The following is a 26,823-nucleotide window of genomic DNA, read 5'->3' as shown; positions in this document are numbered from 1 at the left end:
TTCGGTGGCGCTCTAATTTTTTCTGTCTGCAACTCTTTCAGCTAATACAGATACTTGAGAAAACCACTGAACCCTACTAAAACCCTTCGACTGTCGTCCCAATCACCAGAAACGTTTTCGGTTGTTTGCGTTGTGGTTGTTTTAACATTATTCATTGTTTCTGAATCTTTTCTCTGAGCATGAAGTTCAGAACCCGCAAGAAGAACCCTTCTTCACTGCCCAATGGAACCAGAAATAAAAAGTCTAGAGTTTCTCTGGACAGAGACCCTTTCTTCAACAATGATTCGAAGCGTAGGAGACGAAGTATTGATGATGAAGACGACGATGGTGTCATAGACAGTGATGAAACTGATGAGGAGGCGGCAGCTTCTGATGGTGGAGAAGAAGTAGAAGAAGAGGACTCTGAATTTGAGAAAGAAACTGCCGATGAGAAGCGGCAGAGACTCGCAAAGGCGCATTTGGAGAAGATTCGAGAGATTGCTAGGATGGAGCAGGATGAGGAAGAAGATGGGGATGAAGGGGATGAAGAGGAGAGAGCTGGGAACCGTGATTCCTTGGTTGCTCAGATGCTGCAACAGGATCAGCTCGAAGAAAGTGGTCGTGTTCGGAGATTGATTGCTTCCAGGTCGATTCTCTAGTCTAAATTTCTGCGTTAATTCTTGTATTTCAATTATCGTGCAGAAAAAAGGTTCCTTCCCCCCCCCCCCCCATGGTCTCTTCTTTGTCTGTTTGATTATTTATTTTAAATATATTTAAATACTATCCTCATGTGGAGATTTACTAGAATGCATCTTTCTGAGCTGAACTTGGATTAACTGTATAGCAAGTAGGACAAATTGATTTAGTTGGTCTAACTGGTTTAATGTGTATAACTTGGGTAAATTTCTTGTTGCCATTAAAGATTTGCTGAAGAACTCAGTTACCATCTTGAGCTCTACATTGAGTCCAGCAATTCGATTCAATGGGATGTCCTTCAGTCTTTTCTTTAGTTTTTTTTTAATTGACATTTAGGTTCGCTTGGATCAGGTACCAATTTTTGCGAAGCTTATGGATTTATAACAATGTAGTAAGGGATGGTGGAGAATTGCTTTTGGCATTGCTTATGTTAAAAGTGTCCTGTTGAGACTTACTTGGGGAATGAATGATCTCCCTGGTTGAATATCACTGTCTCCAATTATAAATGGACACATAAATGGACTTTTTTTTTGTATGTCTGATTTAGAACATGTATAGTATTAGGTTGCACTTAAAAGAGCTTTAATGCCGATGCAAATCCTACATCTTTGCAATTTGTTTTTGAATTGTTGTAGTTTTCACTATGATAGAACACATGTCCAAATATTTGAATGTTTGAACGGAAAAAAAGGGATGTTGAATCTATGGATGCTTACTTCTTCTGTTGTTCATTTTAAAAATTGTAGGGTTCAAAAACCAGCCAGTGAAGATCATTTTCGCATCTTAGTGAAGCACCGGCAATCTGTTACTGCTGTAGCTTTAACTGCAGATGACTTGAGAGGTTTTTCAGCTTCCAAAGATGGAATGATACTCCATTGGGATGTGGAAACGGGGAAAAGTGAAAAGTATGCATGGCCTAATAAGGAAACACTGAATTCTCATGGTGCTAAGGATCCACAAAATTCATCCATCAAGTGGAGTAAACAAATTTTGGCATTGGATGTTAGCTCTGATGGTCGGTATTTGGCGACTGGCGGCTTAGACCGTCATGTTCATTTGTGGGACACCCGTACACGGGATCATATTCAGGTACATACATGTTTATTTACTCTGGCCTTTTTTTATTAGCTTATCAAGTGTAAACTATTTTTTTTGAAGATGCAATTAATTTTTAATTTAGATCTTAGAAGATACTTAAAAGTCAAAATACATAGCCTGGGTGTGGATTTTTGGCGGTTCCAGAATATGGATTCTACGTATCACTTGATAGATATAGTCAAATGTGAATGACAAATTATATGAATCTCTGGTGCTCTCCTGCGGAGTTAGGATGGGACTACTGATGCATAACATCCATGAGATGTCCCAACACAGGAAAAGTAATCTATTATCCTTTCTGTACACTTCTATCTGTGCAATTTATCATAGCTTTTCTGACTTCCTTATGTGAGATATATAATGGTTGTGAACATTCTCCAAATGCTGAGGAAGAAGAAAAGATAGTACATGAGGAATCCTAGAGCAGAATTATATATCCCTTTTTTACCAGCACCCAAAAGGGGGAAAGGAATCCTTCGGCAGACTGCTGAAGCGATGGTCACTCTACTAAGTGCTGCTTGAAACTTGCTACTACTACTAGTAGTCTCAAAGTGTTTAACTTAGGTTCCATATTATGTCAGTTAATGATAAATCATGTTTTAGTTTTGTGTGATATCTCACTAAAAGATGTTTCCATTTCTGCAGGCATTTCCTGGACATAGAGGACCAGTAGCTGATTTGAAATTTAGGCAGGGGACTTCACAACTTTTCTCTTCTTCCTTTGATCGACAAATCAAGTTATGGAATGTGGAAGACAGGGCCTATATGCAGACCTTATTTGGTCACCAAAGTGAAATATTGACAATAGACTGTCTACGTAAAGAAAGGGTGTTGACTGTTGGGCGTGATCGTACTATGCGCCTATATAAGGTGAGTTATGATTGTGCTAGGGTATTCAGGTGCATTGATCTTCTATGGAACCTGAGCATAACAATGTGGACATGTGAAAGCCTGTTCATATATTTGTCTCACTTGTTGGACCGAGAAGGGGACTGATTCTACATGTATTATCCATGTCAGACATGCATGACATTTGTACAAATATGGCATGTGTCATATAGGTCAAATGTGGACAATTTTTTTTTGCATGGCTATGTGCACCTACTTTCTTAAGCATACAAAAATAGACTTTGTTTTGTGCTATTCCATGCCCTTTTAACTTTCATGGATTTGAATTTTTAGTGTAGCAATACACTACATTTAAGATTTCTAATGTCATGTTACAACTTTTTAATTTTGATTTATATTTGTTGCGAAATGTCCTGATTCTTGTAAAGCAAATAGTAATACTTCTAGATGATTAGCTTGCTGGTTTATTTCAAAATATATGTAATATAGCATATGCACGTACTTGTATGCGGTTGGTGGATCCATATCATCTTGAATCCCATATTCTGGATGGTTAATAGTCAGATGGATCTAATACCTACAAATGATCCTATGTGGCATCAGTATCTGAATCTTTGTATCATAGTTTGAGCATAGCAATTCCTGGTAATGGCTAAATTTCATTTATTATTTGTGTGTAGCATATGGACAGTTGTATCTTTCCTCAATATGGTTTGTGTAAATAACATATTTTCTTAAATATCAAAATTATAGGTCCCCGAGGAATCCCAATTAGTTTTCCGTGCCCCCATGGCATCTTTAGAGTGTGCATGTTTTATCAACAATGAAGAATTCTTATCTGGCTCAGATGATGGAAGTGTTGAGATTTGGAGCATGATGCGGAAGAAGCCAGTTTACATGGTGAAAAATGCCCATGCAATTTTAGCTCCTTCTGAGAAGTTGGGTGTGATGAATAATGGGATTACTTCCAATGGGAATATAATGGGTAAGAACTGTTGTTTTCCGTGTTTAATGTTGAAGAAGGTTGTGATTTATACTGGTAGAGGATTTCATTTTCAGTTGGAGTTCATATGTTTATTAACTATATATTTTTATTAGTTATCATGTTTTCTTTCTATGTGCATCATTCTGATGGGACACTTTTGAGTTCCAACCTGCAGAAAATGACACCCTCAAACCTGAAAGCTATTGTTCAGCGGCACACTCCTGGGTCAGTTCTGTCACTGTATGTAGTAACAGTGATCTAGCTGCATCTGGAGCTGGTAATGGGGCTGTTTGTCTATGGGGTATAGAAGGTGACAGCTCAAAGATCCGACTCTTGTTTGAACAGCCCTTGGTAAGCTGCAAGCTGTTTCAAGTTGCAAATCTTTAATATCCTTATTTTCTGATTTTGTGATGGAACCATGATTTTCCTTGTCATTGCTCAGAATAATTGGGAATCTAGCAACTTCATATTAGTTTTCAAAAAATTTCCCAATCCAATACTTAAGTTTCAGTATGATTACGCTGAACCCTTGTTTACATGATAAGAAAAAGAAACACCTTACATTGTAATGTGACTTTAATAGAGTTGACAAACCTGGATCTGAACTCCTGGATAACAAGGGAGAAAATGAGTTTGAAAAAATTCCAAAACGCAACAGAAGGAAATAAAGATTTTGTAGGTCCTTCTGAAAAGGTAGAGTAGTTTTATACTTCATTCATTTGTTAAATTTTTAATATGTTAAAATTGATGCCTCAACTATTTGACAGGTAGGCCCCATGTTTACTTGGTACTAAAACATGCAGGGTACTGTTGTTCTAGATTGGAAAAGATCCAATTGAAAGCCACTAACCGGGACTCGAGATGAACCAATGAGCTCAGTGAAGTGATGAATGGTTTTGGATCCAAAATAGTGTTAAGAGTTTTGTGGAAATTACTTTTTTATGGTAAGTTTAGGTTAATTTATGTAGACGAGTCTAACAGTGAAGGTTTCTTGAAGTCTCAATGGTGGAATAATGGTGAATATGAAGAAACAGAAAATCAGGGGTTTTGGTTTCCAGATTTCGGGTAAGAAGAAGATGACGGAATCTAGGGTTTCTTGTGGTTAGAAAGTTAGAACCGTAGTACTAGATTTTGCGAAATTTCGGTAGTTCGTTGGTCACCGAAACAAAATGACGGTCAAAACCGAAATTTCAGTAATTCCAGTGAAATTTTGTCGAAATCTCAAAAATTTCAGTGAAGTGCTGAAAATTCCAAGGGGCACAATACGAGGCTTATGGTTATGGATATGGATATGGTGGAGTGTGGTGGTTCATTTGTTGATTCCAGTAGCATGTCTATATTTGTGTGTGGGGATGGATTAGGTGCATCATTTGTGGACCTTGTCTTTTGATATCCATTAGGAGTCAGGACTAACACAGCCAATTATGCCAGTCTCGCGTTCGGGTTATAGTCCATGGCCGTATGATACATTCCCTGCAACAAGAAGCCTTGTCCAACTAAATGGGGTTGGCTACATGGGTTCTTGCTTTCCAATCAGTTCTATTTGCGGCCATGCTAGATACAAGGCTTAAGCATGCATATCCTCTCTCACCACTTCTCTTAAGGTTATCTTAGGTCTGCCCCTAGCTTTTGTAGTTCCTTCAATTTGGATTATATCACTTCTCCATACAAGGGCATTTATAGGCTTCCGTTGAACATGGTTGTGCCACCTTAGACGACATTCCCTTAGGAAGGATATCTACTTTATGTTGATGATGTTACCTATGGGCAGTGACAAGCTATATGGATAACTTTTTCCATACCATGTCATGGCATGCTTATGCCCAGTAGTTAGAGTACTTCTCCATGACCTAGGGGATGGATCCACCCTTACACATACTTGTATATCGAATTATAGTTGCCATATTTCTTGTTGCATTTTAATGAAAATCTTAGTGTTATCTTACATAACATCCATATTTACATTTTTGAAATATCATGTTTTAGGCTTCTAGTTTCGCTTGCATACAGCCAGGCATGTGTTGTTCAAGAACACAACTTAAATTTAGGTTTTAGGCAAAAATAACACTTCCATTGTGTTTATTGGATTCAAATTAGGCTGGACACAAAAAACCAAGCTAAAAAAACCCCAAAACCCAACCAAAACATGGCATTGAAATTTGAAAAAAAAAAAAAAAAAGGTTTGCCAAAATTTCGGTGTTTCACAATTTCGCTCAAGGGTGAAATGGCAAAACAAAACGAAAATCTAAACTATGATTAGAATTGAATGCAAGCTAGCACCCTTGCACCCACCCACCCTAGGTGATTGTAGCCACTAGGATGAGGGCCAATCAACCAAGAATCTTTGATGAATAGCAGGCAAAATTAGGGTTTACAAAATGCTGCGGCTAGGGGATAATGAACTGTTTAGGGATTTTAGGGTTTCTAGGGGGGTTGTACTAGGTATGGTTAGGGTTTACAGGCTTAGTCTTGTTGAAACACAAGTCTGAACCTTACTATTTTTGGTTTCATATTCAAGTTTCAGAGGTTCTAGGGTTTTGGAAAGTCAAGGTTCCAATTTCTAGAGTTTCTCGGGGTTGATTAGGGCCTCTACTTGGAGTTGCATGCTAGGGGAAGTGAGGGAGGAATTTCTGTGGTGGGGATTGGGACTTATATAATTTAGGGTTTCGAGGAGGAAGAAGAAGGGCTGAATGGTATTGGGAAAATTTGGCTAGGTGCGATGGAGGGGTGTGGGGGAAGAGTAGGGAACTCAGAAGGCTAAGGGATGATGGCTTAACAGGTTAGGGGGCTGAAGGATGAAGATTGACTGGAAGAGTGGAGAGTGCAACCAGGCTGCCATGGGAATTCCCTGCACTTGAAAACCCTGGAATCTGACTTAATCCTTGACCTCTGTTGCAACTCTCTCTGCAATGATTTTATTCATCTAAAGATTCTAAAACTGATATTACAAGCATTAGGCTATGTATTTAGAGCCTTTATTGGAAAGCTCCTACTAGGATTTAACATCAAATCTAATGACCTATTTTTTAATAGAACTTCTATTTAAAGTAGGACTTCCCTTAACTAAGATTTTCAAGGCGGCAAGACAACCAAAGGGGCACATTTTTTTTTATACTACTTTTATGTTGCACATATGGTCAATATAGTTTTACTAGAAGCTAAACAAATAATACACATTTATAATTATGAAAGATTCTCATAAAAAACAAACATAAGTTCATCTCATCATAATACAAATTTACAATAACAATTAGTAATGTAATGCAATAACATTATAACATATGGTTAGGAACTATATAAAATTATAAATATGAAAATGAAAGAATGGGGAAGCTATTTTTTACTGTAGGGGGAAAAATATGCATGATGCGGTCTACAATATGTCCAATTTTTAGTGTGTTGCTCAACTTAAACATCCGGTTCTTTTTATCTTTCTTTTTAAGTAAATGAATAATTCTTGATTCTGAATTAAAATTTAAGTTGTTTGCTTATTTTGCCACTTTTTTGACTAAACTGATAAGTTAATGGATCACATTCTTCCGAATAATTCTTCATCTAATGATTCTTGAATATGAAATGTATGACTTATATTCCTATATGGTTTTGCAAAATAATTGAATGTTTTAAAAAAAAAAGTATAAAATGTTAAAAAAAAAGTGACCGTTTTAGTGCTTAGGCGGTAATTCGGTTCACAAGGCAGCAAAGTGTTAGCACCCAGGCGATAAAGTGGCTGAAACCTTGCATGTCAAAAAACTGGCTCATCGCCTAGCCAGTCAAAAACCACCTAGGCGCCTTAATGGTGAACTTGACATAGGCTGTGGTAAGAACCCACGAATCGAATACAAAACTGATATTATTTAATTGATAGAATAACGATGAACAATGATAAACTGGTTACAATGGTGCCAGTCACCCCCACAACACATTGCTGCCCCTCAGCCTACGGCTGCCCAAACACTCACATAAATAATCCTTTTCTACTACTCACATCTTACCCCTATTTATAACCCCTAATCAACCTTAATCTCCCAAAATCTCTCTCATTTAGTAGTAAATATTCTGCAATATTCTGCCTGTCCCCAAATCTCTCTTATTCAGTAGTAAATATTTTGCAGTATTCTGCAAATCATTCACAATATTCTGCTTGTCCCCAAATCCCTCTTATTCAGTAGTAAATATTCTGCAATATTCTTCAAATCACTCTTTATTCAACAACCTCCTTCGCAGGACTAGATCTGATTTCTTTCCCTAACTGCTATTCGCCAGATATTCAACAAATCATTCATCTCCCAATATAGCATAATACTATGCTCTCAGGGCTCTATCACTACCGGCCCCTCGAAAATCACCTTGTCCTCAAGGTGATGGAAAATTGGAAGCTTGGTCTTTACATGTTTGCTACACAACCATGCTAGTTCGACATTCTGCACAACATACCTCCTTGAGAACCAATAACCACATAACTCCAAGCAACCCAAATGAAGAAAAAACTTGGAAATTTTAGCTGAATTAAAGAGTACACTAGGAATAGCCATTGGAACTGACTTCAGCTAAACAGCAATAACATATGGACCCATGTAAAACACAACTCTTGCTCCCTTGAGTTTCGTGTCAACTGTCAATATATGAATTAAGGACTTGCAGCAGATTAGCAGCACTGGTTGCCATACTGTCATTTGCAGCAATTTCCCCTTTGGCCTCTTTTTCACCCTCTTTTAAAATCTCTACCCATGCTTCATCGCCATGGTTACTATTTGCAAAACCGTCACCCCTTGTCTGGATGGCTCCGAAATTTTTCAGAGCATACTTTGTGGTTTCAGCCTTTGCTGCTTTTATTTGTTCCTTTATTGATGGTTCATACACTGTGATGCCATTAACTTGCTCAAACTTGGTATTTTCTGCTTCTCCCGCTCCTTCAATCGCTTGCTCAACACTGAAATCCAATTTCAGGGCTTCCTTGAAGGTTGACCAATTGAAGTTTGACCAGTTCTTCTGGTAAAGCCATGCTAATGCCTCTCCTTCTAAATGTTGCAGTGCCACTCCCAATCTATGTTCATCATCGATCTGGTGTTCCCAACAAAATAACAAAACTTCAAGAAGCCAATCCTGCACGTCCCCTTCCCCGAAAAACATGGATAATCCGGTTTCCATTGCTTCCCGCGGATCAAAACGTGCTCTGATACCAATTTGGTAAGAACCCACGAATCAAATGCAAAACTGATATTATTTAATTGATAGAATAATGATGAATAATGATAAACTGGTTACAATGGTGCCAGTCACCCCCACAGCACATTGCTGCCCCTCAGCCTACGGCTGCCCAAACACTCACATAAATAATCATTTTCCACTACTCACATCTTACCCCTATTTATAACCCCTAATCAACCTTAATCTCCCCAAATCTCTCTCATTTAGTAGTAAATATTCTGCAATATTCTGCCTGTCGCCAAATCTCTCTTATTTAGTAGTAAATATTCTGCAAATCATTCACAATATTTTGTCTGTCCCCAAATCCTTCTTATTCAATAGTAAATATTCTGCAAATCACTCTTTATTCAACAACCTCCTTCTCAGGACCAGATCTAATTTCTTTCCTAATTGCTATTCGCTAGATATTCAACAAATCATTCATCTCCCAATATAGCATAATACTGTGATCCCAGTGCTCTATCAGGCTGATTAAAAAATAAACCAAAAATAAACTTGAATAAAATTCTGAATGTAACTAGACCCAGCTGGGCTTGAATTGGACTGCCCGAAATGACAAGAATGCCCCCGATGTCGAACCATGCTGCTTGGCAGTGTCATGGGCTGCTGGGAGGCAATGCTAGGTTGCTGGTCTTGCATCACTAGGGCTCTTACAGAATAGGCAAAGATAGAAGGTAGAAAGGGATTGAACTGAGGTTGTGTGACACAGAGTCCTGAGATTCGGAGATAGAGTGGAGGGTGGGAGAGACAATAGACGATAGAGAGGGATAGTGAGAATGAAAGGCGAGACAATAGAGAGGGTCAAAGAGGATGGAATACGAAGTACCATCACCTTCAGATTTGCAGGTTGAGAAGAGTCGCTCTTCCTCCAATAGCTCTCAAATGGGTAATTTGCTCGGCTAGGGCTTTCGCTTGTTTTTAGACTTGGTATATGGTCCCAATAATGTAAAAACAAGTCAGACTTGTTTTGCCATCTCAAGCACCATTTTTAGACTGGTTTGTTTCCCGAGAACGTTTGAATGACCTGATTTGCTAAACACATTCTGGTCGTTCTTCTGTTCTCCGAGAATGATAGAATGCCCAAAGCTGTTCCCTGGTCCATTAGAAAATGCAGCTCTTTAGACACCCACACACTGTACAATACAATGATTCGTAACTGTCTACTAAGGAGGTTGAGATTCTCAAAATATTTGAAAATTTGGTCAAGTTATTTTTGAAACTGTGCATTTTTTTGTCTCATATGTCATCTTGTCTCAACTGGGCTTTGCAATCCCAAGCCCACCTTATGTATATTTAGCCCATTCCCCCCGCCCTGTTGGGCCATTTTTTCCCCGCCCTGCCTGGCCCCGCCCTTCCGCCCTTTGGTCCTTTGGCGTCGGGTTTGGCCCGTTCCTTCCTTCTTCCCGGCCCTTTGCCTTCCGCCCTTGCCCTTCCTTCCCTTTGGCCCTTCTCCTTGGCGCCCTTTCCTTTCCCTGCTTTTTGCCTTCTTTGGTCGTTTCTTGCGTTGTTTTCTTTGTTTAAATACTTATTCCACTCTTATTATTGATTCCATTCCCTTGTTCTTTTTTCTATTTATTCCATTTTTTTCCTTTGGTTTTTCTGCGGTTGTTATTCATGTGTGTGTTTTTTTTGGCATATTTGTCGTCATTATTTCCCAACTCTTTTTGTAACTTAGACATTTTCTTTCGATCTTTTTTATCTTCGTCTTTCCGTGGTGGTTGTTTTCTTCCCTGTTCTTTGATATCTTTATTCATACTCATATTCAACCTTGTTAACAAGTATCCTAATTTGTTTCCGTATTTTTTCATGTTTATGTTTTAGTTCACATAGCTATATGTTTTTAATAATTTTTTGATATCCGTGATTTGTTATATTCTGTGGGTTGGGTTGTTTGTTGATATTATTCTTTATGTATAGTTTTTATTATTTATATATATTATCTCGCCTTAATCCTCCATTTTTATTGAACTATGCTTTGTTGGTAAATTACCTTAAAAATAATATGTGTTTATAGTCTAATATGATCAAGTGACTAATATCAAATCGCTCTATCATGTTAGTATGAGTTGGATCGGTAATCTGTTCTGTGTCATGTCATCGTCAAATTATTATTAAGATTAGAGCCAAAATTAGGGTCGGGATCGGGCCAGAATCAAATAGATGCTTATTACATTGGTAATGAGGTTATAATTTATTTTTATTAATTTTTTACAAAACATTATCATGTTTTAAAATTTGACACGTGTCAAGTATCCACCTATATGTATTACAATTAATTCCTCTCCATGTGGGTGGAGGGTCCAGAGTCTTTAGACTCAAATCGGGGCGGAGGATCTGGCTAATATCGGGGCCAAGATCGGGGCCGGGATCGGGGCCAGAATCGGGGCCAAAATCGGGGCTAGGATCAGGGCCAAAATCAAGGCTAGGATCAGGGCCTGGGTCAGGGCCAAAATCAGGGCTAAAAATCAGGGACGGGCCGGGATGGGCTGGGCGGGCCAGAGAGTAATCCCAAGCCCGCCCTTGGCCCTAGTTCAGGGCCAGAATATTTTGGCCCTAACCCGCCCTTAGGGCCAAAATCCCCCCCCCCCCCTGGGGGGCGGGGGCGGGCTTAGGGCGGGTCAAGGCCGCCAGGGCCAAACTTGCACCCCTAGTCTCAAGATGGTTTACATTCTCAAATTTTTTGAGACCTCACTGAGTTTTTGAACTACAAAGTTCAGAGAAATAAGTAGATATTTCTTAAGAAAAGGAAGAATCAGCATGCTGGGTAGCACGGGAAATGAGAAACTAGTTTCGAGTTGGTCTTCCATGATCCCAATTGTAATATATATATATTTTGGTGGAGTGAGGAAGAGGGAGGGAGGGAGTGGGGTTCACCAAATATTATTGTATATTGGTAACCAAGTTGAATTTAATTCTGTCTAGCATGTGGTTTTGGTGCAAGTTTCTTTAGAGATTATTGTTTTCGGGGGCAACTTTCTATAGGCACGAGTCATTGATTATTGTTGTACATCTTGAAAACACAACAGTCCTTATATTTCCTATATACTGAGTCAATTCCCTTTCATGGTCATTGGGTCGACAACAAATCAGGAAAGGATGTTACTGATGGCTGGCTTTGGTAGTAGTACGCTGGTAACCAAGTTGAATTTAATTCTGTTTAGCATGCGGTTTTGGTGCGGGTTTCTTTAGAGATTATTGTTTTCAGGGGCAACTTTCTATAGGCATGAGTCATTGGTTATTGTTGTACATCTTGAAAACACAATGCTCCTTATATTTCCTATATACTGATTCAGTTTAGGTTTAATAAATCATATATTGGGGTTAGCCACTGCTTCTGGATATATCCTTCATCAAGAGCCACTCTTGACACCTTCCACCCCATCCGCCAGAGTAGTCATACCCAGGTAAAAAAGTGGATTGTTTTGCCTTAATTACCCATCCAAACAATACCACTTGAAATGCAAAACTTGATCCAGTCTGATAGGGAAGGCTGGTCCTCATTATTTGCTTTGGTGGGGAGTCTGGTTGTCATTTTTGTTTTGGCATAGATCTTCCGTAGGGTGCATTAACCAGGCAATCTTGAAACTTTTGTACCATTGAACCCTATTCTAACCATACCCATTTGAGTTCATTCATTCGCCCTTAGTCCTGCCTTTTCTTCTTCTTTCTTTTCTTTTTTTATTATTATTATTTTTAATTTAAGAGATTTTTCTTCTTCTTCTTTGGGTTGGGTTGTTGAAGCCAGTAGTCCTAACTCCTATCTAGGGCTTCATCAATCTTGGCCTATATTGTGCCATATCATTTAGTGGAGATGTCAACTTGTTTTAGATACATGTAGCTTACTTTCAGAATTCAAATGTGTATGGTCAGTGACAGTTTCATGCTTTTATAGCTTTGTGATATTAGGCTGCACAGAATTGTAAAAAAGAAGAGGTTATATCTTCTTGAACTTGCAACAATTCCTCTGGACAGCACCGGTTCATTTCATATTTGACTTTTCCAGTTACTGGTGTTTACCATAAAAGATCTCCTTAAAAATAGTTATTTGTAGGGATACAAAAGCAATAACTGAAGCTTAAAGAGGACGGTGGTCCTGGAAAAACAAAGGGAAACACAAAGATCCACTGCAGCGAATCAGACCATGGTCCACAAATGTGATTCTGTTGACCATTGCCCTAGATAGTTAAATAGCCTTTAGGATCACTCCTGAATTGACCCCTCGGACAACTCTAGCTTCTTATATTTAGAATTCTTCTTTTTTTATATAGGTTGGCCCCAATAAGAGTTTACGTAATAGAATAATTGTTGTTGCATGTGGTGATTCTGTAATTGATAATTACTAACTCAGTCAATTCTTTTTCTTGGATTTTTGGTCCAAACAGGTTGGATTCGTAAATGCCCTAGCGTTTGCAAAATCTGGACGGTTTCTTTTAGCTGGTGTTGGACAGGTAATTGTTGTTAATTTTCTTCTTTGTTTATTTATTTTAAATGTTTCTTCATACTGAGCATATTCAATTCTGTTTCTTATTTTGGATGTTTCAAGATAAAGAATATGTTGTTGGTGTTAGTATACGCCAGACCATAGGCTTCGACCTTTATAAGTAATCATATAAGAACTTGTGGATTTTATCTTATGTCTTTGTTGACTGAGTAAAGAACTTGGCTGTACACGGGCTGAACACTTTCTTGAGTCGTTTTTGCCAGTAAATTAAAGTTATCGGTTAACCAATTTCAGCCATTAACTTAGAAAATAACCAGCAATGCTTATAGTATTACTTATGATAGGAAAATAAAACAGCCGATGGTTATAGAACCAGGGAGTTCAGGGGCTGCTGTTTATCTACTTGCTGGTTTCCTTCTTATCCTTTCTGCTTCCATCTTTGTGGGCTATTCTACTCAGTTCTCTATTGTTTTCTGATTTTAATGTAATATCTGAATACTCTGGTCTACTCCAAATAATTATATCATTTATGAAAGTGGATTCTTTCATCTTCACCCTGTGGTGGATCAGTATGCCCTCTGGTAGGCAATAACTGGCCATAACAGTTCAGGTGGGGCTGACAATGCGTATGGTTTACGCCAAAGGTGCACTGCTTCCTGTCAAATCTCATTCAAATCCGAAACATGTCAAATCCAACTTAATCTGAGTTTGCCAGGTGTCAAAATGTGATATTGAAAAACTCAGGAGTTAAGCACTACAATACAGTGTATGTATGTATACACATGGGAGGATATGCTTGCATATGAGTGAATACATTGAATCTTGCCGTGAAAATTGACATGTGGATCCACTTCATTCCTAAAGATCTTGCTGTCAGAATTTTCAGATAGTCCTTGCATGTAGCAAAAGAATACAGGGCATGTTAGTTTACTTTCTGGTGACGGCATGCTTTCATTTCTTTGTCGATATTATAATATTGATAATAGTAATTCTTGTAGTAACAGTATATTACTTATTTGCAGTAATTTAGAAGTAGAATTTAAACTTTTGCTTGAGCACTTGAAGATTTGGACCTAATATGTGATTCAGGATGGACTGAAAGTGATCATCCTTAATTCGAGGGATGAATAGCATTTTGAAATCACATGTTCTGATTTCCATTTTTTAGTTTTTATTTTAGGATACCAACATATTACATATATATTTTACTTTGGCTCACATTGTGATAGGAACCAGTGTTTAACATTGGGAAGCTTACCTTTGGATTTGGATAAAAAAAATTCAAAATGCCTTGTTGGGCAAGTTGACAGACCTAACTGAAAGTTGTGTGTCTTGCTAAAAGGCATTTAATGGAAAGTAAATTCTGTAGTTTGAATGGGTCGTTCACTCATTCCTAGGTGGGCCCACCATAGTTGTCAAGGCAATGAAGGTGACTGCATGTGCCTCTAAGCATGAGGCCAATAATAAAAGCTTGTGACATGAATATGTTTGAACCTTTAGATTGTGAAAATATGGTGGTTTTATTCCGTACCCTAGATTGGTAGTCTGTGTTCCTGCTTTTATTATTTCTCGAATATAGCTTACTCCAGTGACAATTAATCTTCAAACCAGTAAAACTCATTAAAGGCAAGTAAAATATGAATTGGGAATGAAGAAAAACCATTTAGTTTTATACAATTCCAAGTTATTAAAAATATTAGTGAACATGTGTTGCTTGAAGTCAAAACTCAGAAGTACACCAGTTCAACCAAGATTAGAAAACGGCCTGAGAAACTGTTCTGCCACCTGTATGTTGGTACTGTAGAAATCTGTGGAGGCTCAAAATGGTGAAACCTTTGGGGAGAATTGGTATACCTTTAAGTTTGAATCTTTGTATAATTCTACTAAAGACAGGGAGGTCGCTGCTGTAGATGTGCCAACGCTTTGTTTGTCCTGCCAAGGAGTGGTCAAGAGTACAGAATCTGTGTAATCCTCTTTTGTTTTTTTCTCTTGCGCCTCTGTTTATTAAGTTTTCCTCTAACAGGTGGTGAAACTACTTGAAACTCATGAGATGGGATAAAATTTTGACCCATCTTATTTAGCAAACCACTGTTATATGCACTGTACTCATTTTGATGTAAACCCAGGTTTAGGGTTAGATTTTAGGATCTTCTAATTTGGAACCAAAACACAATTAGGGTGTATAGGGTGTCTCATCTAAGGTAGAATAGGGGTTTAAGCCTGCTGGTTTTGCGGATCAGACAGCCTTCTATTGTGGTTTCTACAACTAGAGTAGAGTCTAATCAACAAGACTCAATAAAATTCTCATTTCTGGAAAATTCTGAAAATTCTGCAGTTCAAGGAAGAAGATCAATTGCAGGTTAGGACTGTTTTCTAGGTTTAAGGGCGACCAAAAGGGAAGGGAAAAGGGTTCATTTGGGGCTGGGAATATGGTTTTCCTATAAGGTTAGGACTGTAAACGTGGGGAAGAAGAAGAGGGTGGGAGATGGCCTCTAGGGCTTGGGGAAGGACTGGAAATTGCAGAAAACTAAAGGGGGGGGGGGAGGGGTATTTGCGATGGGATTAGGGCTGCTCCTAAGGTCTGAAAGTGAAGGGAGTGGTTGGGAGGCTGTGGACTGAGAGAGATGTGGTTAGAGTCTGGGTGGGAGCATTTCACTTGTAGTTGAAGAACTGCAGGAATTTTTGTGTTTGAATGCTTGAAATAATAAAGAAAATCTTGAAGTTGAACACAATGCACAATACCAGCTGCAGGTCACCCTCCCAAGGATCCCACAACTTCTCAAGCCATATTCTCAAAAAGTCTATTTTCATTCAACCAATCCAATCTGAAAATAACTTACACTGGAAGGCTATTTATAGCTTGAAACAAAGAACTTTGACTCATATAGGGTGCCATAACAACTTAACTTGGACTCTGAAACACTTATCAAAAGAACCTAATTACTACATGATCTTAGCCCTTGGATTTGAGATCTCACTTATAACACTTTAAGTCACCTAATGCTAATTAGCTAACTTCAAATCTAAGCAACCAAATTACAAACAAACTAGACCCCAAAAGGAAATAATTCTTCCTAATTTAAGTTATCCTTAAAAGTAGGACTTCTCAAAAAGGAAACAATTCTTTCCTAAATTAACACAACTCTATGACTCTTTCCAATTGAAACTTCAAAACGAATTACATGACTCTTAAGACTTCAAAATAAACTAAATTACTGGATTTTGGTCTCATTATAGGGGTAGGAATTGACCATTCTACCCTTGGGATGGATTCGGCCTCCCTAACTCACAGTTGGGCTTGGGCCATTTTTTGGGGGGGGGGGGGGCGGATACATCACATTTTGAATAAAAAAAAAAAAAACTAAAAGTGAGTTGAAGCTGAAATTTTGGCCAAAACTGAGAAATCCTATTCAAAATTTTGCATATCTAGCAAGTTGAATACTGCATTTTGTTTATACCTTGTCAAAAGCAAGTATCTTCATGAAATCTCACTTGTTTCCAGAATTTCTAATGAGGAAAGATACTAAAGATGTGGTGGAGCAGTTTAATTTTGGGTAAATGTGGTGGAAGCATGACAGAGGATGTTGTTCCCTTTTCCTTTGGGCATCTGTATCCATCACCGGGAGCGGGGCATTTGAACTTGAATAGGAGCAAAGGTAATGGAATAAATATTAGTTAAACCCAAAAAAAATAAAAATTTCTGTGAACATAAACCAACTGCATAGATTGCACGTGCAAATCTGCATCTTCACTTATTCAACACCTTGACAACTGTCAGCCCACTTAGAAAGACTTCCGGAACAGCCTTAGAAATCTGCTGACGTGGTAGGCCACCATGATCACATGGTGGCCAAATATCACAGAAAGAAGGCTTAGGTCCCTTCTCACATGTCAAGTTTTAGTCTTGTTGGAGTTATAAAGATTTGAAAATGCATTGGTATGGTAGACCGGTAGAGTGCATAATAGTGGTCATAGCATTGAACTATCTGATGCAACTCAAATTTGATGATGGTCTTCTAAGATCCAAGGAAGAAAATTCGACCGAAACAGGAATTTCGACCTTGCAAAAGGCCGAAATTCGATTGAAACTAGACACTTTTTCTGAAAATTTGGAACTTCAATTTCGGGCCTCATATGGACTCAAAATGATTTGGATTCTTGTATACTACCTATTTCAAGCATAATAAACATAATGGAACTAGTATTTTGTAAAAAAAACCATTGAAAATTTATCATTCAAGAATACTAACGAATGACTGGTTCCGACAAGTGCAAATTGTATTGCATACATGCATATAATCAACAACATATATGAATTGTTTGGTAGAATGGTTACATATACAACAAGTCAACAAAATAAAATGACCGACTAGATCAAGTGATGGTGTCTCAAATACATTAAGCTGAAGCTTATATATCATATATACATAAAATAAAAATACATAATTTTAGAAAATAATTATTAAAATAAAAAAATAAAAAAATGGTAGCAAATAATAAAAAAAGATAAGTTAACAAAACACAATCATAGATCATAGTCTTAGGCTAAATATATATTAATTTCAAGGCAATACAAGATCATTTAAGGCATGAACAAAACAAAAATAAAAAAGGGGAAGTTTGGAACTGTTGGGTGTGGCTCATGCTTCACATTCTATTGTTGCTGGAGTTTCCTTTGTAGCTTTTGTGGCCTAGGAGGTGTTTGGAGGCAAAAAAATGAGCAAAAGTGGTGTTTGAAGGCAAATGAGTAGGGGAAATTAGGTGAAAATGGGATATAAATCAACAAAAACTAAGGAAAAACAAGTTGGAATGCTGAAATGTCGAAATTTTGGTCGAAATTGTCGAAATGGTCGAAATCTTTGAAATTTTGGTCGAAATTTGACATTTTTTTCAAAATAATTGGAATTTTGTTTCGTTTTTTAAAAATGCAGACATTTCGACCGAAATTTCGACAATTTCGGTCGAATTTTCTTCTATGCTAAGATCTTTTAAGAGAACCAACTCATATGGCGTGGTTAGGTTTGGTTTTAGGGGGGGAAAAAGGTTCAGTTAGGTTTTGTAGTAATGTAGTTAAAGATCATACATTCGTAAATGATATTTAGGGTATCAAGGATACTTACCCCATCCAAGGGAGATATAGGGTAAATTCCTTGAGATGGGAAGCTGGTGTCTATAGGTGCCAGTGTGGATTGAAACTTTGGAGAGAGTGCAGGTGATAGCATACGGATACGATTCCCAAGTTTGGTTTGGTTTGGATGGTATTATTAGAAGATGTTGAAGTATATGCAAGTTTTGGGCTGTTTTACTATTCACGTGAACAATATTATGCCAGTGATGCTACTCTACTTTCTATTTCTAATGCAAGAATCTTGCTACACAAGTTTCGAGAGTTTCTAGAAAGCATAGTTTATGTTTTCTGTTAGTTATTAATTTTAGGACTTTCCTTTTTCAATACTTTCTTATTTAGACAGATTTTAGGAGTTAGAAGACTAGAAAATTATGTCCATAAATGGTACTCTTTATTTCATTTTTTGGAGGGCAAGATGATTGCTTCTCAAGTTGTAATCTAGACTATTGATATCTATAAATAAGAGGCTGCGATTCTAGGAGTTCTAAGCTAGAATTGCAGGCGTATGTGATTCTTATTAATTCTTCTTCTTTCTTCTTCTCAGTTCTTCTTTTTATTGAACTGTTTTGGTTGATTAAAGTTTATTTTCTAACAGAAGACATGAGGCCTCTTGTTTTAGGGGTTTTGAGGGAGTATGAAAATTCAAAAACAATACATTTCTGGAAATTGGACAGTTGGAATGGGGTCAAATTAGGATTGGGAGTTGATTTATCTTAAGTGTGGGATAGATTGTTGGCTAGATTGACGAAATTTACCTTAAATTTGGGTGTCTTGGGATCTCCAGCAATTCAGGAAGATTCAAAAAAAAAGAGAGGAGGGGAATGGAGTGCAAGCTGTTAGATACCCAATGGAGTGCAAGCTGTTAGATACCCAATGGAGTCTTGAGGATGGAATACTTAGATGGAGAATGAAGGTTGAACTTTGATCTTCAACCAATCCCAAGTATCTAGTCTTTTTCTCATAGAACCTTCCTAGGTTTGGATGTTCAAGCTGATTGACAGAACCACAATGCCTATTGTTTGGATATCTAAACTAATTGATAGAACCAAATTAAACACACGCAAAAGTGCTCGAAGGGAAGCTCATTTTCATTCGTTCGAATTTGACCTGTCCTCATTGAGTGGAGGGTCTATTTATACATAATAATGTTGGAGTCCTAATCTGTTTTGGGCTTCAAGCTGGACTCTAACTTGAAATTAGAAACTAACTCAAAATAGAAACTGATTTACTTAGACTGGGAAACTTAGAACTAAAATAAAAACATAAAAAACTATTCTGCCCTTATAACTTAAGATAGGCAGAACTTACATTAGCTAAAGCACTTAACTAAATTATTCTGGGAAAAAGGTATCTAAACAACCGTGAGAATTGGCTAGCAGTATGTTTATGAAAATCAACCATTCGTTTTGGTAGATTAAATCTCAGCCATTGAATTTTGTTTATTTAATCCTTATTCTTATTTCATCTCGTTTTACCTTTTCTTTTTTTGGGTAGTACATCTCACTTTACAAACTACCATAAAATTCGCCAACTTCTCTGCATTTTTTTTCCTTTCCTAAAATGAGTTTAAACTTTAAGAACCTGAAGAAAACAATGGATTTCAGTGAATCCTTCTGACCGATCAAACAGTCAAGCCATGAATGAGGAAAGCCATGGAATATCAGTATTCTTTGCTCTTGACCTTCAAGGAGATCCCAAGCAAGTGGAAAGAAAGAATGTCCAGAGAGATCAGATCATAGACAAAGAATGATGCAATAAAAGTAGAAAAATCTTAATATGTATTTAACTTGAGTGAAGAACAAGATATAGAAGAAGAAGAAGGAAGAATAAAAAGAGAGAAAATCCTCCAACGACAAGAAAGAAGACAAAGGCAGGGGAGAAATTGCAGGAGAAATGATAGGTTTAAAATCCATTAATGAAAAGTGGGAAATTTTTTATAAACTAAGTTTGAAAAAATTCAATGATTATGATTAGATCTAATAATATCAACGGTTGAAGTTCCAAACATTCTGTTAATAGATTAGCATGGCCATCCCACAACCACTTTCCCAACTATTCTCGTACTTAGCCTAGGTACTTTACTTTTGGGCCCATGGAGTAGGCCCTTGATCACACAAACATATTAAAACAAAGGCCCAACTCCCAAATCTATCAACTGTAGGTTGATTTCAAAGAAAATTAGGCTAAATTGGTGCTGGATCTGTATGACCATGCATGGTCAGACATGGTATGCATGTTGGTTCATGAGATGGTATCTGATTTAGTTAGGCTTTGGAATTTGACGTTTTGCTAATCTTAACCATGGTCTCCCTATCCAACTGGCGGAATTCCAAATATCTATCAGTATGGCCCAAAATGGTAGAGCATTTAAGAAACCCTTCCCAAACATGTCCATGTAAGGGTGTAAGAAAGAATTTAGCAATAAACCAGAGACAAGAGGATGAAGAAGGTGTGAGAGACTGCTAAGAAATGGAGCACATTTAGCTAGCTACTTTAATAGCTTGGAATAGAAGGATTACAATCCAATGGAAGTAGAAACTTCCTAAATTTAGTTATGAATAAATGGGAAGCAAATAAAGTAGAAATGTAGCAAGTATCTAGCCTATAGCTGAGGTTCCCTAAGGCCTATGCAGAAAGATAATAAACAAAAACTTAAATAACTAATGACTTGATGTGTACATTACACATATGAATGGTTTAGATGTTTATGTGTGTGAGAATATCATTTTCAATGTTTAGATATATGATTAGTAACTATATATGGTTAGCAAGTTAGGATTGTTTCTTTCTGAAATAATCTATTTACTAATAATCAGTCATAGCCATTAACTTAGTTTCTATGTTAATGCACATTTTTGGGGGTAATGTGTGATGTGAACTGCCGGGACCACCCCAATAAAGGACCAAAGAACACCTAGGGCTGTTGCCTTTCTTCCTGCAGCCCTAATGGTAAACCGAATTATACAGGGGTATTTTGGTCATTTTGGATATCCTAGTTCAGCCCAATTGGTCTTATTAGAATAAGAACTCACTGGGACTCAAGTCCTATTTTATATTGTTATTTGAAGTAGTCCTTGTTAAGCTATGACAGAGTCCTAGTCGAATGAGGAGTTCTATTTAGAGAAGGATGCCTTTAGTTGTCCAAGTTGTACTAGGAAACTAGTCCTATCCTCGCCTTGTTTTTTATTCAGTCTATGATTAGTTGAATGGTAGTCCTAGTCTAAATACGACTATAGGAGTTCTACCTAAAATTGAATTCTTTTTTAGTTGCAAGTTTGTTTAAAGTAGAACTCTTTGTTTGTTGAGTCCTAGTAGGATTTCCTTAATTCAGGCTATAAATTTGAGGCCTAGGATTGTAATCAAATCAGTGTGATATTGATGAATAAATTTTGCAAGAAGATTACCGTCAAGGAGGTTGCAAGTGTGGTTGCTCAGAGTTTCCAACTGGAAACCCTGCAGCAGATTTGTGGTGATTTTCTTTGAGTTTTTTCAATTCCCAGCAGTAAGGAGTAAGTCACCACCCCTATTCCCCCACCTCTTACCTCATCGCTAGCCTTCAAAAACCCCTCTTTCTATCTTGCAGCACCTCTGCTTCTTCCTCAAACCCCCCCTTAAACCCTGCAACTGCTAATTCCCTCCTCCAAACCCCATCTCCTTTGAGAAGCAACCTCACCCCATACCCATTAGCCCTCGACCCCAGGTTCAGCCCTAACCATCATCATCATTGTCATCAAGCCTTCCGGCTACATGGATTCTTGCCTTCCAATGAGCTCTATTTGAGGCCATGCTAGATGCAAGGCCCAACCTATGCATATCCTTTCTCACCACTTCTCGTAAGGTTATTTTAGGTCTGTCCCTAGCTCTTCTAATTTCTTCAATCTAGATTATATCACTTCTCCATATAGGGGCATTTACAGGCCTCCATTGAACGTGGTTGTGCCACAAAAAATGACTTTCTTGTAGCTTCTCACTCATCGGAGCTACTTTCGGATCAATACTAATATGATCGTTCCTTATCTTATCATTCCTATTTTTGTCACTCTTCCATCTTTGCATCCTCATTTTTGATACACTGAGTTTATTTATATGATTTCTTTTAATAGCCTAACGCTCTGCACCATACATTATAGCTGGTCAAACGATGATCCTATAGAATTTTTTTTTAAGCTTAAAGGAATACATCGATCACATAAGACCCCGGACGCACCTCTTCACTTCATCCACCCTATTTTAATTATTTGGGGAACATCATCTTCCATGTCACCTTTTATATTTATGATTAAACCAAGGTACCTAAAACAATCGCTTGGACGGATCTTCTTATCATCAAATTTCACCATGTCATCGTCTGCCCAATGATGACCAAAGTCACGAACTAGGTATTCTATCTTCGTTCTACTTAGTTTTAGCTTTATGATTTGAAAGTTGGCTCTCCATGATTCTAACTTGGTGTTAGTCCTAACTTGAGTCTCATCCATCAACAATATCATCAGCAAAAAACATACACTAAGGAACCTCCTCTTGAATATCTCTAGTTAATTCATCCATTAAAAGTGCAAATATATATGGGCTTAAAGTTGATCCTTTGATGTAGCCCAACTGTAATCCCCATAAATCCTGGTTTTGCCCAAACAACCTTGGAATTAAACTTGAAACTGAATATGTACCAAGTCCAGATTCAGTTTTTGGTCAACCGCCACCCTAAAACCCTCTGGCTGAATCTAGACGACACTTTTCCCAACCCTAGAATCCACTGAGAACCCTAGAAACTCTATTGAGTATGCTATTCACCAAGGATTCTTGCAATTTGATCCTCTTCCTATGGGGGTTACGTCAATGTGAGGTGGAGATTTTTATTGAATGTTGAAACATTATAAAATGGGTAATGCCTTTAGGAAAGCTATCATTGTCAATTCCTGCAATTACTAATGGGCTTACATGAGCCATTGGTTGGTCAGGCAAGTCCTATCCTATAAGAGCTGCTCCGTTTGATAAATATTTTGGCCTTTTTCTCCGTACTGTTTTATGTGCTTTGTTATACATTTGTTTTTGGTGGACACAAAATATTATGAGAAGGATGCTGGTCAATACAGTAATAGTACAACAAGTGGAGCTACCTCCAGAAGCAGTATAAGATAGGCTGATACCCCCAAATGCTGTTATGCTCTGCTCCTGTTGTGCTCTAGTATAGCCTAACTATTGCCAATATCATCCTGTAAGCATACAAAAGCTCTTAATTTTTAGCAATGCAACTGGCTATCTTAATGGAATGAAAGTTCTTCCATGGACCACATTGGTTTGAATTCTTCTATTTGATGGCTATTGCTAAGTAATCATATACACAGCATGATAGTGCCAACTAGGGAACATTATTTATTTACTTATATTGGGTGGATTTGAGAACCTTGACACTCCTAGAGTTATGAAATATGTTTTGCCTTCTGAGGAAAATAAAACCAATGGGTTGAAATTATTTCTAGCCATTCTGTTGCAAAGTTCATACTCTGCTATTTTTACATCAATTAACAAAGCACTCATAAAACCACATTGGTGACGACCATTTTAGCCTAGTCTGCACTTCCAAATAGAGAGTGAAGAATGCTCAATAATGATAGGTAAATTATGAACACGAGAAGATTCATGCTGAATGCCTTGCTCTGAGCCCTGGCAATTTACCCATGCTATCATATGTTCAGGTCTCATCTTTTGCATTAGGCTATTTATTATCTCTCTTTCTACCTGTCAAAGGTCTGATGGTCCAACCGCGAGGATCTATCATCCATCCCCTTGGATTGGAAGATACTCATATATGGTCCAACCAAACAACTTGTGCAAAAATTAGTTCCACTTTCTCGGAATTTTTTATCTTATGTTTATGATTTATCAAATATCCGGTGACGTGCTAAGTGTCGCTATTAGATCAATATTTGATCCACCAATCATTAATATGATGTCAAATGTGTCTTTGCAACAGGAACAACGGCTAGGAAGATGGGGACGTATTCCAGCTGCTCGAAATGGTGTTTCTATTCAATCCCTTAAGCTTTCTGAATAGGGTTTGTTTTACCCCTTCCAATTTTGATTATCATTAGTGCTGCAGAAATCAATCTGGGGAATTCCTCAATTTTGCAAAGCTACGGAGCCATAGCAATCTGTTCGATCCTGTAAGATGTATTTATTTCTCAATCAAGGAGTCCTGTGATCCTGTCAGATGAATAGTCTTGTGCAATTTTTTTTTGGCAAAAGAGTAAGAACATGTCCAGATATGGACATTTTGAGTGTTCATGAATTGTTTGGCGATCATCTCTCATCTTATCTTATTATTACATGGCTATCTGACTTGGATTTTCTTGTTTTCTTGACATCAGTAGATTGCCTTGCCTTCAAATTATTCCAGTCTAATTAGAATTACAAACAGAAAGAGCTGCAATTATGGTTTTCAGTATTTTCATGAACATACAATTTTTTTTTTTTTGGGGAATTACTGGAGCTTAATTACTAAATGAGTTTTACTTCATTTGGAAAAACATATGATTTCCGTTGTATTCTTTATCGTTTAGATTTCAAAGAACCGGATCCTAATGAGACGAATAAGTAATGATATACTTCAAGGTTATTTGGGATTTTTTTTAAAATATCAAGGTGTGGCCAAGGAACGAAGTATCGTTCATCTTGCCGGAGAATCGGCGATAAAATTACGGAGGTAATCCATATCTCAGCCTTCAGGGCTTAGGCATCCCTAGTTTTCTCAACAGTCAGCAGACTCAGCACCAGCTGAGAGAGTGAGAGTAACCCATATTTCTCCATTTTCTTCTTCATAGGTGACGAACCCATATGAATTTTCAAAGGAGAGTAAGAGAAAATTGATAGCTTTGACACCGTTCTCTTTGTGCTGTGCTATGCTTCTCTGCCTGCGATCTTCTTCACCATCACTAGCCCAATCGGCGTCACCAACAGCAACGAATATCCAGCCACAACTTTTATCCCGATCGATCACGGCAATCACAAAGTCATTGTCTTCCAGCCCTCGCCGCCACTTGTTGCAGGCAAATCTGCAATTCCATAGCAGAGATGAAGCCATCACCGTCCTCATCAAACACCTTGAAAGCCTCTGTCAAATCTTCCTCCTCCGACGACGAAAACTCAGGGCTCTGTAAATCTTCAGAGCCACCGCCATTAATAACCCCCATTGAGGTGTGATCCACTGAAAAATTGTGTATTTTGATGGCGAAATCAGCGAAACTTTGGAAATTTCGCCGAAAAATCGGCGATTTTCCGACAAAGTTGTGAAATGTCGGTTTTGATTAGTTATTTATTTCGCCGGAAAATCGCCGATATGTTTTTCCGTGGGTGTGGCAATTAATTATGACAAATGACAACTGGAGATATCAGTAATTTCAAAAGAAGTCTAAGTAGTAATTTCAAAATGAATTGGTGAAGTAGTAATTAAGTTATAATACAAGTAAAACTAGTAAATATGCCTTATTATTTTTTAAATCATTCACTATAAACCATGCTTAAAACAGGTTAAGAATTGAATACAAAAATAAACAAAAATTGTTGAAATTAGATCATATGCGAAACTATTCTTAGTGGATCCTAATCGGTTTGATTTTCACTTCACTTTAAGAAATTGTAAGCGCAACAATTGAATCAAATTACAAGTTGCACCAATTGACACCCTTGAGAGCAGGGCTTTGGTGTAACTTCAAAAATTAATCACTATATGTGACTTATTATTCACTAGTTCAAGAATAAATACAAATTCTGAAAAAAGAGAGGATAAAACTGTTGTAAATATGTTTAAAACTTATTAATGTTATTTTATATAAATATCTGTTTTAATGGTGTCTTCTATCCATGGTTTTATTTAGTCCCACATTGGGTTGAGAGGATCTAATTATATGATTTATATATAGTAAGGGCCTGTGTATTATTAATTTGGGCGACATGAACCGAGCCTGAATCTTGTTGTGACCCTACCATGATTATATAGATGTATATAAATATTATTAAATCTATATGACTTGGGACTTAATCCGGAAGGGCCATTTTGGGTGAATACGTGGAGATGCTATTAGAGAGAGTGGGAGGTCAATTGGATAGTTACCTTCTTGAAGGGAGTTGAGCTGAAAGTTACCCTCTAGAAGAGAGGTGATTTTACCCTTTCACCAGCAGCCTTTAGGGCTCTATATAAACTCTTTTTGGTGTTCATTCTAAAAAGCGAATTTCCTCCTCCTTTCTTTTTCTCTCCCTGTTGTTGTTCTGTCAAGTAGTGAACATTACCTGATATACCTTAAGTAACCTTTCTAGAATGCAACTTTAAAGGTTGAGCTAACTGATCTTGGGATGAAGATACTGTAGAACTCGTATTGCATAAATCGGGATGTCTAAATACCTTAAAGAAAGTACCTTTGGTACGTTTAAGCTCTCAGA

General features: G+C 37.6%; 1 protein-coding gene across 1 annotated transcript; it reads left to right on the top strand.

The window, feature by feature from the left end:
- Positions 1–24,985, top strand: LOC149005388 (U3 snoRNP-associated protein-like EMB2271). Its single transcript, XM_089168248.1, has 7 exons — positions 1–625; positions 1,422–1,764; positions 2,419–2,643; positions 3,376–3,607; positions 3,783–3,958; positions 13,201–13,266; positions 24,362–24,985. The coding sequence occupies exons 1-7, from the start codon at positions 180–182 to the stop codon at positions 24,440–24,442; spliced, it is 1,569 nt and encodes a 522-aa protein (XP_089024374.1). The 5' UTR covers positions 1–179; the 3' UTR covers positions 24,443–24,985.
- The last annotated feature ends 1,838 nt before the right edge of the window (positions 24,986–26,823 follow it).

The sequence above is a fragment of the Hakea prostrata genome, chromosome 9 (genome assembly GCF_041222555.1).
Source record: "Hakea prostrata isolate BN-2017 chromosome 9, UWA_Hpros_2, whole genome shotgun sequence".
NCBI lineage: Eukaryota > Viridiplantae > Streptophyta > Magnoliopsida > Proteales > Proteaceae > Hakea > Hakea prostrata.
The sequence above is the reverse complement of the archived record's forward strand: the minus strand, read 5'-3'. Positions and strand labels throughout refer to the sequence as shown.